The sequence below is a fragment of the Martes martes genome (assembly GCF_963455335.1).
Source record: "Martes martes genome assembly, chromosome: 1".
NCBI classification, from domain to species: Eukaryota; Metazoa; Chordata; class Mammalia; order Carnivora; family Mustelidae; genus Martes; species Martes martes.
The window spans coordinates 119,712,117-119,725,027 of NC_137888.1; the positions used below are offsets into that span (position 1 = coordinate 119,712,117).

General features: G+C 44.7%; 1 protein-coding gene across 1 annotated transcript in view; it reads right to left on the minus strand.

Moving 5' to 3' along the window:
* PDIA5 (protein disulfide isomerase family A member 5) overlaps positions 1–12,911 on the minus strand; it is a 91,894-nt gene that overhangs the window by 42,349 nt on the left and 36,634 nt on the right. The window contains exons 6-7 of the mRNA XM_080801187.1: positions 11,798–11,890; positions 8,225–8,285 (exon numbers count right to left, since the gene is read on the minus strand). Of these exons, the coding sequence (XP_080657313.1) occupies positions 8,225–8,285; positions 11,798–11,890 (154 nt within the window). The remainder of the gene's footprint in view (positions 1–8,224; positions 8,286–11,797; positions 11,891–12,911) is intronic.

Here is a 12,911-nt window from a genome sequence, read left to right on the forward strand (position 1 = left end):
TCGGCACTGATTCCCCCAGGACACACGAGCAGGTTTCTTCAGACATAAGGAATTCTGACATGACAGGCTGTTCCTCTTTCTGACAGCCGCTCTGCTGCAAAAAGGCTTTGAGATGCAACCCGAAGGCCGCAGACACCAAAGCTGCCTAGAACCCCATGTCAGGCTAGATCTCATCTCAACGTGACACTCTAGGGACAGGGCCATGCGGCAGCAGGCGGACAACCTCTAATCCATGTTAGCTAATGCCGCAGCAGACCTCAGGCAGAGTGATACTGATCAGAGAGGTGCCCTTCCCCACCAGGCCACACACGGACACTGCAGAACTGTGAGCAGGTCCAAGCTACCCCGGGACCTCGGGAACCTCCCCAGCACCAATTCTACTGGACCACATGTAACGCAGGCTATTCTGACATGGAGCCCCCCAAGTGCTCATGGTCCCTCCCTGACATGCCGGCCTGGCACACCGACAGACACACACTGGACACACACCAGCATATGAAGCGTGTGCTCAGATTCATGCCATTAGTTCAGGCTTGGACTCCGGGAGACTCAGGAGAGCGGGAGCTGTTGCCAGGCCAGCACACAGCACAAGCCCACCGCTTCTGCCCTTAGGAGACACAAGGTACCTCTCTCCAGCAGCCCACACAGCACCACCCCCAACAAGTGTCATGAAGAAAGGAACATGACATTTGCAGGGGACACTGTTCCCACTGTGGGACTGCACAGAGGCTGGACACAGGGACAACAAGGGCGCCTTGGCCAGGTGCCCATGCCCCATGCTGGATGCCACACAGTAGGGACAACAGGCCACACAGCAGAGGAAGAAGCTCGGCTCTGAGGAGAGCAGGAGACCCAGGCCTGTGCCTCCCCTTGGCCATCTGCTGCCTCTGAAAGGCCAGCCACGTGGTCTGAGCCTTAGCTTTGCCATCTGTGGAGTGGGGACAGCACCTGTCCCGCAGGCTTAAGGACAGCGCCTGACACTCAGCAGGGGCAGCACCGTGAACACAAGACCTGAATGTATGTCCCCGCTACATCTGTGGGGGGCGGGAGAGCAGAATAATTCCGGAGGCGGGGACACTCCTCCACAGCAGACAAGAGGCTGTCACTCTCGGGAGGGAAAATGAGTGGGGGTGGGGGGTACTTGCTTTCATCCACCCTTTACTTGGTGACCGGATGAGGGGGTGAGAGTCAGACACCCCCTGGGCCACGTTCATCTGTCAGGAGCTTAATTTATGAACTGTCCCCACAGGGGTGGCATCTCTAGTCCAGCTCTGACCCTCTGCAGCGGCAGCGACCTTACCGGCCGCCACGCCCTCCCAACTCCCCTTGGGTGGAGCCCGGCAGTTCTGGAAGAAGTTGTTAGTGAGGTGAAGAGGTGATAGGAAGAGTAATAGGAAGCTCCACGCCAGCCAGTTTCCAATTTAACCTCACCAAAAATAGAGATGGGACTGTGATCCCTATCTGAATTTATCTCTCAATGGATTCAACTGAGAGGCAGGGGAAGAAATAAGACTGTAACTCTCAAATTCCCAAAGTTATAGTAGTCATTCTTTTATTTGCTCACTAATTCAGTCAACAAACATTTACTGAATAAGCAGTAGGTCCTGAGGACCTGGATTCCTTGTCACAAGTAAAGCCTCCCAATGCCTTTGGGTTCATTCACCCCAAACATGATCAAAGGATCAGAGTCCTAAAAGACTTCCCATTTAGGGAACTGGTGTTTCCAGCAATAAGCTGAATTATGAAGCCATGAAGGCTTGAGTGGACTAGTATAATAAAAGCACAAGTTTGTTTCGATCCAAACAACCACAAAAGAGTCCTGGGGTTACCTGGGAGCCAGGAGGCCATCCAATCTGAACCCTCCACAGAACTGAACTTAACAGCTCCAGGTTTTCTCCCTCCTTCCCCAACTACTAATTGCTCTGTGACCCCAACAAGGGGTCTAACTTCTCCTACCCCAGCTTTCCATTCTATAAAGACAATAACTATGCTTGCCTCTCTGCCTGCTGTGGTGAGGAGGATGGGCCCACTGCCAGACAGCCTGGGGAAGGGCTAGGGAGAGAAGCCTCGCATATTCTAATACAAACTGCTAGGGAGTTACTCTTTTAAGTGGTCAACTAGTGCCATTATCCTGAAACCCACACAACTGTACCATGATCCTGCCTTGTGACACGTACAGTATACCGACATGCACTCAGTTTTAGTCTCATTTAACCAGTGCCTTGAGTTCTGAAGTGTTCTGAGATGAACCATAAGAGGCCCTGTCCTCAAGAGCTGGGTAGGCAGGACAATTCCTGGGGCAACTCACAGCTGGGCCGTTAATAATGTCCCTCCAAGGAGAAACAAAAAGGGGGGAAGCCAACCAGTGAACATTAATGAAGAGAATGACCCAGGGTTAAAGTGTAGATCGTTCTGAGCAGAGCCAGCTCTAACAAGGAGTGGGACACCAGGACCTCCCTTCTATAGGCAAGCAAGGTGTCTGAGAAGAGGCTGGGTTAGAGGGACACCTGGCAATCAACAGGGGTAGCGGAGAGGCTATTGTCATCGTGAATAAACCAGAGGTCCAAGTCAGTCAGAACCACCAGAATCTCCTAGAAGGACAGCCATTCAGGGAGGCATGATCACTCAGGTGGAAATGGGAGGAGTCTCTGCTCAAAGAACTTCTCAAGAAGGGGGATTTAAGACAGGCTTTCAAGAGTAAACAGACCTGAAATGAGAAGTTACGACTCACATCACATAAATACAAAGGATCATAAGAGACTAGTATGGATGATTGGTCACCAACAAACTGGACAATTTAGAAGAAATACGTAAATTCTTAGAAACATATAATCTTCGGGGCACCTGGGTGACTCGGTGGGTTAAGCCTCTGCCTTCGGCTCAGGTCATGATCCCAGGGTCCTGGGATTGAGCCCCGCACCCGGCTCTCTGCTCAGCAGGGAGCCTGCTTCCCCCTCTCTCTCTGCCTGCTACTCTGCCTACTTGTGATCTCTCTCTCTCTGTCAAATAAATAAATAAAATCTTAAAAAAAAAAAAAAGAAACATACAATCTTGTAAGACTAAATCAGTAAGAAACAGAAAACCAACCTGAATAGACCAATTACTAGCAATGAGACTGAATCAGTAATCAAAAACCTGTCAACAAACAAAAGTCCAGGACCAGGTGGCTTCACTAATGAATCTTCCAAACATTTAAAGATTTAATACCTATTCTCAGACTCTTCCAAAAAATTGAAGAGGAGGGGAATACCAAACACATTTTATGAAGCCAAAATTATTCTGACACCAAAACCAGAGAAGGACACCACAAAAAGGGAAAATTATAGGCCGATATCCTTGATGAACAGAGACGTAAAAATCCTCAACAAAATACTAGTAAACCAAATTCAACATTAAAAAGATCACACAGTGGGGCGCCTGGGTGGCTCAGTGGGTTAAAGCCTCTGCCTTCAGCTCAGGTCATGATCCCAGGGTCCTGGGATCGAGCCCCACATCGGGCTCTCTGCTCCGCAGGGAGCCTGCTTTCTCCTCTATCTCTGCCTGCCTCTCTGCCTACTTGTGATCTGTCTGTCAAATGAATAAATAAAATCTTTAAAAAAAATAAGAATAATAAACTTAGCTGAGAATCTTAAAAAAAAAAAAAATCACATGACACAATCAAGCGAGATTTATTCCAGGGAGGCAAGGATAGTTCAATACCTGCAAATCAATCAACATGATACACCATGTCAACAAAATGAAGGATAAAAATCATAAGATCATCCCAAGAGATAAAGAAAAAGCACTTAGTAAAATTCAACTTCTGTTTATGATAAAAACCCTCAACAAAGTGGGTATAGAGAAAACATACCTCAACATAATAAAGGCTATATACGACAAACCCACAGCTAACATCATACTCAACAGGAAAAAGCTAAAAGCTATTCCCCTAAGATCAAGAACAAGACAAGTATGCCCACTCTTGTCACTTTTATTCAACACATTATTGGAAATCCTAGCCACAGCAATTAGGCAAGAAAAAGAAATGAAAGGCATCCAAATCAGAAAGGAAGAAGTAAAACTGTCACTATTTGCAGATAATGTGATACTATATACAGAAAACCCTAAAAACTCCACCCAAAAACTGTTAGAAGTAATAAGTAAATTCAGTAAAGTCACAGGATACAAAATCAATATACAGAAATCTGTGGCATTTCCATACACTAATAACAGACTATCAGAAAGAGAAAGAAAGAAAACAATCACATTTAAAATTGCATCAAAAAGAATAATATATCTAAGAATAAATTTAACCAAGGAGGTAAAAGACCTGTACATATACTGAAGACTATAATATATTGACAAAAGAAATTGAAGATGACACAATAAATGAAATGATATTCCACACTCATAGATTAGAAGAATTAATATTGTTAAAATGTCCATACTACCCAAAGCAAACTATAGATTCAATGCCAACCCTATCAGAATTCCAATGGCATATTTCACAGAACTAGAACAAATAATTCTCAAATATTTATGAGCTGCAAAAGATCCCAAATAGTCAAAACATATGAAAGAACAACAAAGCTGGCAGTATCATGCTCCCTGGTTTCAAACTATACTGCAAAGCCATAATAATCAAAACAATATGGTACTGGGATTAAAAACAGATACACAGATCAAAGGAAAAGAATTGAGAGTTCAGAGAGAAACCTACACATACAGATAATTAATTGATAATGAAGGAGCCAAGATCATGTAAAAGAGAAACAACAGGCCCTTTAATAAATGGTGTTGAGAAAACTGGACAGCCACATGCAAAAGAATGAAACTACTAGACCACTATCTACCCCAAACACAAAAATTAACTCCAAGTGGATTAGAGACTTGAACACAAGACCTGAAACCATAAAATTCTCAGAAGAAAATGTAGGCAGTAAACTCCTTGACATGAATCTTAGCTACATGTTTGTGGCACGGACTCCAAAGGCAAGGAAAATAAAAGCAAAAATAGACAAATGGGACCACTTCAAACTAAAAAGCTTCTGTACACTGAAGGAAACCATCATCAAAATGAAAAGGCAACCTACAGAATAGAAGAAAATATTTGCAAACCATATATCTGATCGGGGTTAATATCTAAAATATATAAAGAATTCATACATCTCAGCAACAACAACAACAACAAAAAAACCCCAAACAACCCGGTTAAAAAATGGGCAGAGGATCTACACAGATATTTCTCCGAAGAAGATATAGAGATGGCCAGCAGACGTAAGAAAAGATGCTCAACATCACTAATCATCAGGGAAATGCAAATCAAAACCATACTGATATATCACCTCATAGCTGTCAGAATGGCTTTTATCAAAAAGATAAGAACTATGGGGCGCCTGGGTGGTTCAGTGGGTTAAAGCCTCTGCCTTCAGCTCAGGTCATGATCCCAGGGTCCTGGGATTGAGCCCCGCATCAGGCTCTCTACTCGGCAGGGAGCCTGCTTCCCCTCTTCTCTCTCTGCCTGCCTCTCTGCCTACTTGTGATCTGTACGTCAAATAAATAAATAAAATCTTAAAAAAAAAAAGATAAGAAATAACAAGTGTTGGCAAAGATGTGGAGAAAAAGGAAGGCTTGTACAGTGTTGGTGGGAATGTAAATTGGTGCAGCCACTATTAAAAAACAGTATGGAGATCCCTCCAAAAATTAAGACCAGAACTACCATATGATCCAGCTGTTTCACTACTGGGTATTTACCTGAAGAATACAGAAACATTAACTTGAAAAGATATATGGACCTCCATGTTTAGTTCAGCATTATTTACAATATTACTTACATACTTATTACTTACATACATATCCATTCATCAATGGATGAATGGATAAAGTAATCTGGGATATATGTACAACAAAATACTACTCAGCAATAAAGAAGAATGAACTCTTGCCCCCTGCAACAACATGGATAGACCTTGAGGGCATTATGCTAAACGAAGTAAGTCGGGGGGAGAAAGAAGAAAAAACGCTACTCTACTTCCATGTGGAATCTAAAAAAAAAAAAAACGAAACAAAAGTAGGGGCACCTGGGTGGCTCAGTCAGTTAAGCGGCTGCCTTCAGCTCAGGTCATGATCTCAGGGTCCTGGGATCGAGCCCCACATCCGGCTCCCTGCTCAGCAGAGAGCCTGCTTCTCTCCGTCCCTCTGCCTGACACTCTGCCTACTTGTGCTCTCTCTCTGCAAATAAATAAAAATCTTAAAAAAAAAAAAAAGCAAAAAAAGCAAACTCCTAGATACAGGGAACAGTTCAGTGGTTACCAGAGGGGAAAGAGGCTTGGGCATGGGTAAAGGGGGTCCACTATGGGGTGATGGATGGTAGCTAGCCTTTTGGGGGTGATCACTTTGCTGTATATGCAGAAGTCAAATTATAACTGGTATACCTGAAACTTACATAATTAAAAAAAAAGGAAAAAGAAAATATGGTGTATGCCATATGTCTTCTAGGCAGAAACCCAGTCTAGGCGGGGTGATATATAATTGATTTGAGCACCTACACTGTGTCTTATGCATACTATTGAAATAAACATAGTAGTTCCAAAGTGGAAAAAAACAAACCAACCAAAAAACTAAACAGAACTCTAATGCCATAGCCTCTGAGCCTCATCCAAGCCACAGACAGGCTACGGCACACTGCCCTCCCACCACGCATGGCCCCAGCCTTTGGGCTGTGGGATTCCTGAAGGGCATATGCTGAACACAGAGTCACTAGGGGCCTCCCATAGGCTATAATCTGAGGATTTTCAGTCAGTGGGTTGGGACCCATCAGATCACAGGGGTGGCCCAGGCACAGTATTTGAGGCTTTGCAGAACATACGGTCAAGGACTCAACTCTGCTTGGCCTGAAAGCAGGCATAGACAAGGCATAAACAAATGAACATGTCTGTGTTCCAACAAAAGTTAACTTACCAAAAAGGTGAACGGTCCATGGGCCACAGTTTGTGGACACTTTATTAGAGGGTTATGAAATAGTAGGAAAAACCAATAACTTCTAAATGAAACAAAACAGAAAAAGAAAATAGTGTGTACTGCATCTGGCAGAGTGGATGGCAAGTAGTAAGGGTTTAAGTATGGTTTTGTAAAACTTGTTTCAGCTTATGTACTATAAATATACACAAATTCTGTAATTTATGTATATATATCATTTGTGCATAAATATTATATATGTATATATATATAATTTGTGTATACTTAACAGTGCTAGGTTACAATGAAAAATATTTCTTTTTTTATGGTTTTTTAAAAATTTTATTCATTTATTTGTCAGAAAGAGAGCATAAGCAGGGGGAGCGGCAGTCAGAGGTGGAAGCAAGGCTCCCTCCTGAGCAGGGAGCCTGATGTGGGACTCGATCCCTGGACCCCGGGATCATGACCAGAGCTGAAGGCAGACGCTTCACCAACTGAACCACACAGGTGTCCCGAAAAATATTTTTACATGAATACTATGAAATACAGTCACAAATTCCGAAGGCCATTGTTCTGATCCAACCCTCTTTCTTATAGAAATAGCAACTGAGGGGCAGAGAAGTAAAGGATTTGACCAAGGTCACCCGGCTCACTGGTGGTACAGCTGGGATTAGAACCTAGGTCTTCTGGTTGTCATCTCAACAGTCTTCCTGCTATTCCTGTGGCCTCCTGTCTCATCTAGAGACTGAACCGGAATTTGGGGTCCTTTCCTCCGTGGTCCCAATCCCCCCACGCCTTGCAGGCAGCCCCAGCAGCTCTGCTGGGCGAACAGCTGCCCCGGGAGGCCAGCCAGCCTCAGCAGGGTGAGAGCAGGCAGCAGCAGCACCTCGGAGAGGACACCAAGACGGAGGCAGGGCTCCAGGAGCACATGGCTCTGCCAGGCAGGCAGCTGGGGGGAAAGGGCTTCAGGTCCCCTGGATGCAGGGGGGCGGGAAGGGGAGCCAGCGGCAGGATCTGGAGAGGAGACCTGTGCTGTCACTGGGTGGAGCTCAGGGCGAGGAGGGCAGAAGGACGGATTCTAGTGAGAGACAAACTGATGCGGACAGCAGGAAGAGAGAAGCCAGGTGAAAAGGCAAAGAAGCACAGAGAGACAGAGCAGGGTGAGGGACACACTTTGCACTTTCAGGGAGCTGAGGCGAGTTCCCAGTCCCCTGCCTCCCACCCCCTAGCTGTCCCTCCACAAGTCTGAAGGAACTGCAGCCCGGCCAGGGGAAGAAAGATCACTCACAGGGAGCATAAAACATCATGAGGAGTGGCTTGTCTTCCTTTTTCAGGAGCCGTCTGAAGTCCTGAGGCACAAACAGAGAACACGGCAGGTCAGGCATGAAAGAACACAATGGGGAGTCAGCATCCACTGGGTGGGGGGGCGCCTCGGCCGGAGAGGGTGGACGGGCACTTCAGAAGCCCCACGGGCTGACCTGAGGTGAGGGACATGTAGTCAGAGTCACAGCCAGTCAGGAGCTGGAGGACTGCGACAGGTTGTACCATCCCCGCACGTGACAGATGGGGAAACGGAGGCCCCATGGGGGCACATGGCTTTCCCAAGGCCACTTAGTGGGAGGAAGTAGTCAGCATCAGGCCAACAGCTTCACTTTCAGCTCTGCCTGAACCATTCTAAGACTGCAAGGAGCTAATCTTGTCCCACGTGGCTGAGTGAGGCTGCCCCTTCATGGGATTTATGGAGTGGTTTGGTCTTGGGGGTGGTTGTGGTTGTTTACTCATAGCCCAGCTTGGCCAGATGGGGATCTAGCTGCTTGTTAGGGTAACACAGGGTTAACCCACACCCGCTAATCTCTCTCCCCAGCCCTGCTGTTGTCCAAGCGCCCAGGAGTCCACTGTGGGCACAGAAGCATACAGAGGAAGCGAGCCCAAGCCCCGGAGTCCCAGGAGGTTACAAGCTAAACAGACTGTCTGTATTTGTAAAACCCTGAGAATAGCACCTGGCATGTTATTAGGCAATATATAACTGTTTCTTAAATAAATACAATAAATGTACAAAGACAAACGGTCACAACAGTGCTAATGGAGAGACTTGGTGTAAAGCAAGGTTGGAGACCTTTCTTCCAACGAGAGTCAACGATGTTCTGGAAAAAGCAAATCTTTGAGGGACTGCAGAGAAGCGCAATGACAGAGCATATTTTGATTAAAATGATTTGCTTCTCTAACCAGTTTCCAAAGAAGAAAATTAGAGGTTTTTCTCTTTTGAATAATAAAGAAAATAAAAGGAGATTACAAAATGCAGCTTTCTGGCAACAACAAAGCATTAGGTAAATAGATGAGGGTTCATCCCACACAATGGAATACTACTGCATCATTAAAAACGATGAAGAGGAATATTTAACGTCACAATAAGATATGCATGTTACATTAAGTGGGGGGAAAAAGCAAGTTACGAAGCAGCATATAAAATGCAACGACACTTTTGTGAGTAAAAATATTTATGCATGCATTATGATGAAAGCCTGGAAATACCAGCAGTGGGTATCTCTCAATGGGAAGGGAAAGGGTAACTTTTTTCCTTTTAAGCTTAAGCTGTATTTCCCAAATTTTCAACAATGCATATGTATTACTCATAATTTTTCAGTTAGATAAAAAACATTACAAAGATTTTGTAGGAATTCAAAACATTTTATAATAAATTCTGAAAATGTTCATTCTTGTTTAAGTAACTAGAAATATGTAATTCTACTCACTGTAAGGAAGAATTACTAAGATCTTTGACCCTGACAATGGGTAGAAAATGCAAACGCTTTGAAAATGATCTTCTGAAATCCCTGGAGATAAAACCTCGTAAAGATCTGAGACAAAAGGTTTTTCTGGGCCTGTAACAATGTGGTTTCATACCCTGGGCAGAAACAAATATTACATTACATTCAAAGATCCTTAACTGCCTTCAACAGTGTGGAATTCAAAGCTCACACATATGGGTCGGTGATTCAAACCTGAATTTGGAACTTTTTGTTATTTTACGTGGGGACTCAATCAGCAGAAAGGCAGCTATACCTTAGCCTTCTACAGGAGAGCAAACAGCACAAAGTGTAACAAGAGTACTGCCTACAGGTGTGAAAAAAATTTTTCTGCTTAATATTTCTAGTTACAGAAGAACGATCTTTGGAGTTTCAGGACACGAACATCTTAGGAGAAATATGAATATTAGGGGAATGCAAACTGGTGTAGCCACTACGGAAAGAGTAGGGAGGTTCATTCAAAAATTAAAATAGAAATTCCATATGACCTAGTAATTCCACTGATGGGTATTTACCCAAAGAATATGAAAACACTAATTTGGTAAGATACATGCACCCCTATGTTTACTACATTATTTACAATAGCCAAGATATGAAAGCAACCCAAGTGTCCATCGATAGATGAATGGATAAAGAAGATGTGGTGTGTGTACACAATGGAATATTACTCTGCCATAAAGTCATAAAGAGATCTTACCATTTTCAACAACATGGATGGATCTAGAGAGTATAATGCTAAGTGCAATAAGCCAGTCAGAGAAAGACAAATACCACATGACTTCACTTATATATCTAAAAAAACAAAACAAACAAGCAAAACCAACCAACCAACCAGAAACAGACTGATAAATTCAGACAACAAACTGGTGGTCACCAAAGGAGAAGGGAGTGGGGGGAATGGGTGAACCAGGTGAAGGGGATTAAGAGGTATAAACTTCCAGTTATAGAAAAATAAGTGATAGGGATGAAAAGTACAGCATAGGGAATATAGTCAATAACACTAATAACTTTGTATCGTGACAGATGGCAACCACACTTTTCATGGTGAGCACTATGTAATATACAGAACTGTCAAATCATTGTTAATATATTTGAAACTAATACACCACTGTGTGTCAACAGTATTTCATATTAAAAAAAAAAAAAAGGACATCCTCCTTCCATCTACAACACAGCACTGCTTGCCTCACTGTTATAGTCCCTGTTAATATAACAAAGAAGCTCTTGCCCATTCTATGTGAAGGTACCCATGGGTAAAGATGCACATTCAGGTCAGGTGAGGCAGGTTTAGAAAGCAGGAGGGTCACAGTTTTCTGAAGATTATAATTCAGCCACCATTCCACCCCAACCCCCCATTCTAGCCAAATCCAGAATTGAAAGCTTAAAAGGATAAATAATTTGTTCAAATTTGTATTACTTAGATTGTAGAGATCTGACCCAAGTCTCTGGAAATCCAACCTAAACCTCTGAGATTATTCTTAAAGAAAAGGAAAAAAAAAATGCTTTTAAAAACACACACGTTGGGGCGCCTGGGTGGCTCAGTGGGTTAAAGCCTCTGCCTTTGGCTCAGGTCATGATCTCGGGGTCCTGGGATCAAGCCCCACATCGGGCTCTCTGCTCAGCAGGGAGCCTGCTTCCCCCTCTCTCTCTGCCTGGCTCTCTGCCTACTTGTGATCTCTCTGTCAAATAAATAAATAAATTTAAAAAAAAAAAAAAACACACATGCACAAAGCCAAACCCAGCAACGACTGAGTTACATAATAAGGAAAGGACGTTTAAATGGATATTCCTATGAGGAAAATCTAAACCCATTAAAATACATTAAATAAGGCGGTGAAGAAGGGAAGAAGCTCTCAGGCAGCAAGCCTGTGATCTCCTGTGGGTTCCATCATGGAGCTGGGAAGGAGAACAAATATTAGGGGCCTGGTAGCCCAGTTCCCTCGGAGGAAAGCACAACTCGTCCCCGGAGACTCCCCTTTCTCATTTCCTTGGGCATCATTCCTAGGGAGCGCCTGGTTGGGGGAGGCTTCCAGAATTGATGGGGAATAAATTACCTTTTCACTGTCGATGTGGACAACATCTTTGGCTCCAGGATCTTCCTCCCAGAGTGGGGGCCCTTTTGGATCCTTCAGAAAGGCCACTATAGACTGAGGAAAGGAACAGAGAAGGGAAAACTCATTTTAGCCAGGTAAAGAGGGAGGTGGGGAAATCAGGAACCTGCCCCATCTCCCTGCCAAGAGACCCATGCACCTGTGGAAAGAGTCTACGTGTGGCACGTGGCCAGCCGCAAGGGGGGGCAGGGGTGCAATTCCATTGTCCACGGACATCTCTGCTGAGGGACCTAAAAATGCACCCCCAACACCTTCACCAAAATTTTTCAGCCACGTGACACCTGACTCTGGTCAGCTGATCCACACTTCTGTGCTTCTTTGTGCACAGAAACGAGATTTGAGACAATTCACTGGTTTACTGAAATCAGAGACACACTAATGCTTTGGCTAGGTCTCATCTCCTCCAAGAAGCTCTCTGATCAATTTGACTAAAGGCCTCCAGTCCTGTCCAAGGGCTCCACATTCAGGCACCAAAACTGTCAGTTGTATCCACGGGTAAGCACACCTACTTGTCACCTGCCCAATACTGTGTGATCTAAACTGACTAGGGAGTGGGTTAAATCCTGCATCCTCTGTGGGGCTCAGGCAGGGTGCTCATCCCCGGGGCTGCCTGGTTGGTGCACTTCTCTCCCTGAAGACTGCCCCCCTTCTAGATGCTCAGGATGAAGATCTGAAAGAGACCTGCAGGTTAAAGGGCTTTGTCATGTGGACAACTACCTCAAATCTCACCCCTCCTCTGCGGAAGACACACGTGGGGCAGGAAATAGGGGCCACATCCCTCCACTGCCCTCCAGTCCTGCCACGCTTCACTGGTCCGGGGCAGGAGTGGCATTCCCTTCCCTCAGACAGCCACTCTGGAAAACAGTGCTCAAAGTCTGTGAGAGCCAGGAATGAGTACCACAAACCAGCCAACCTCCATCCCTCCAACCCCAGAGGGGAGCTGCTGGTCTCTGTGTCAACACAAGAGCCCGCAGTGTCCCCAATATGATGCAAGATTTTGAGACTTTTTTCCACTTTGATCAAGTTCCAACAAGCAGATGACAAGTTGGGTGTGTCC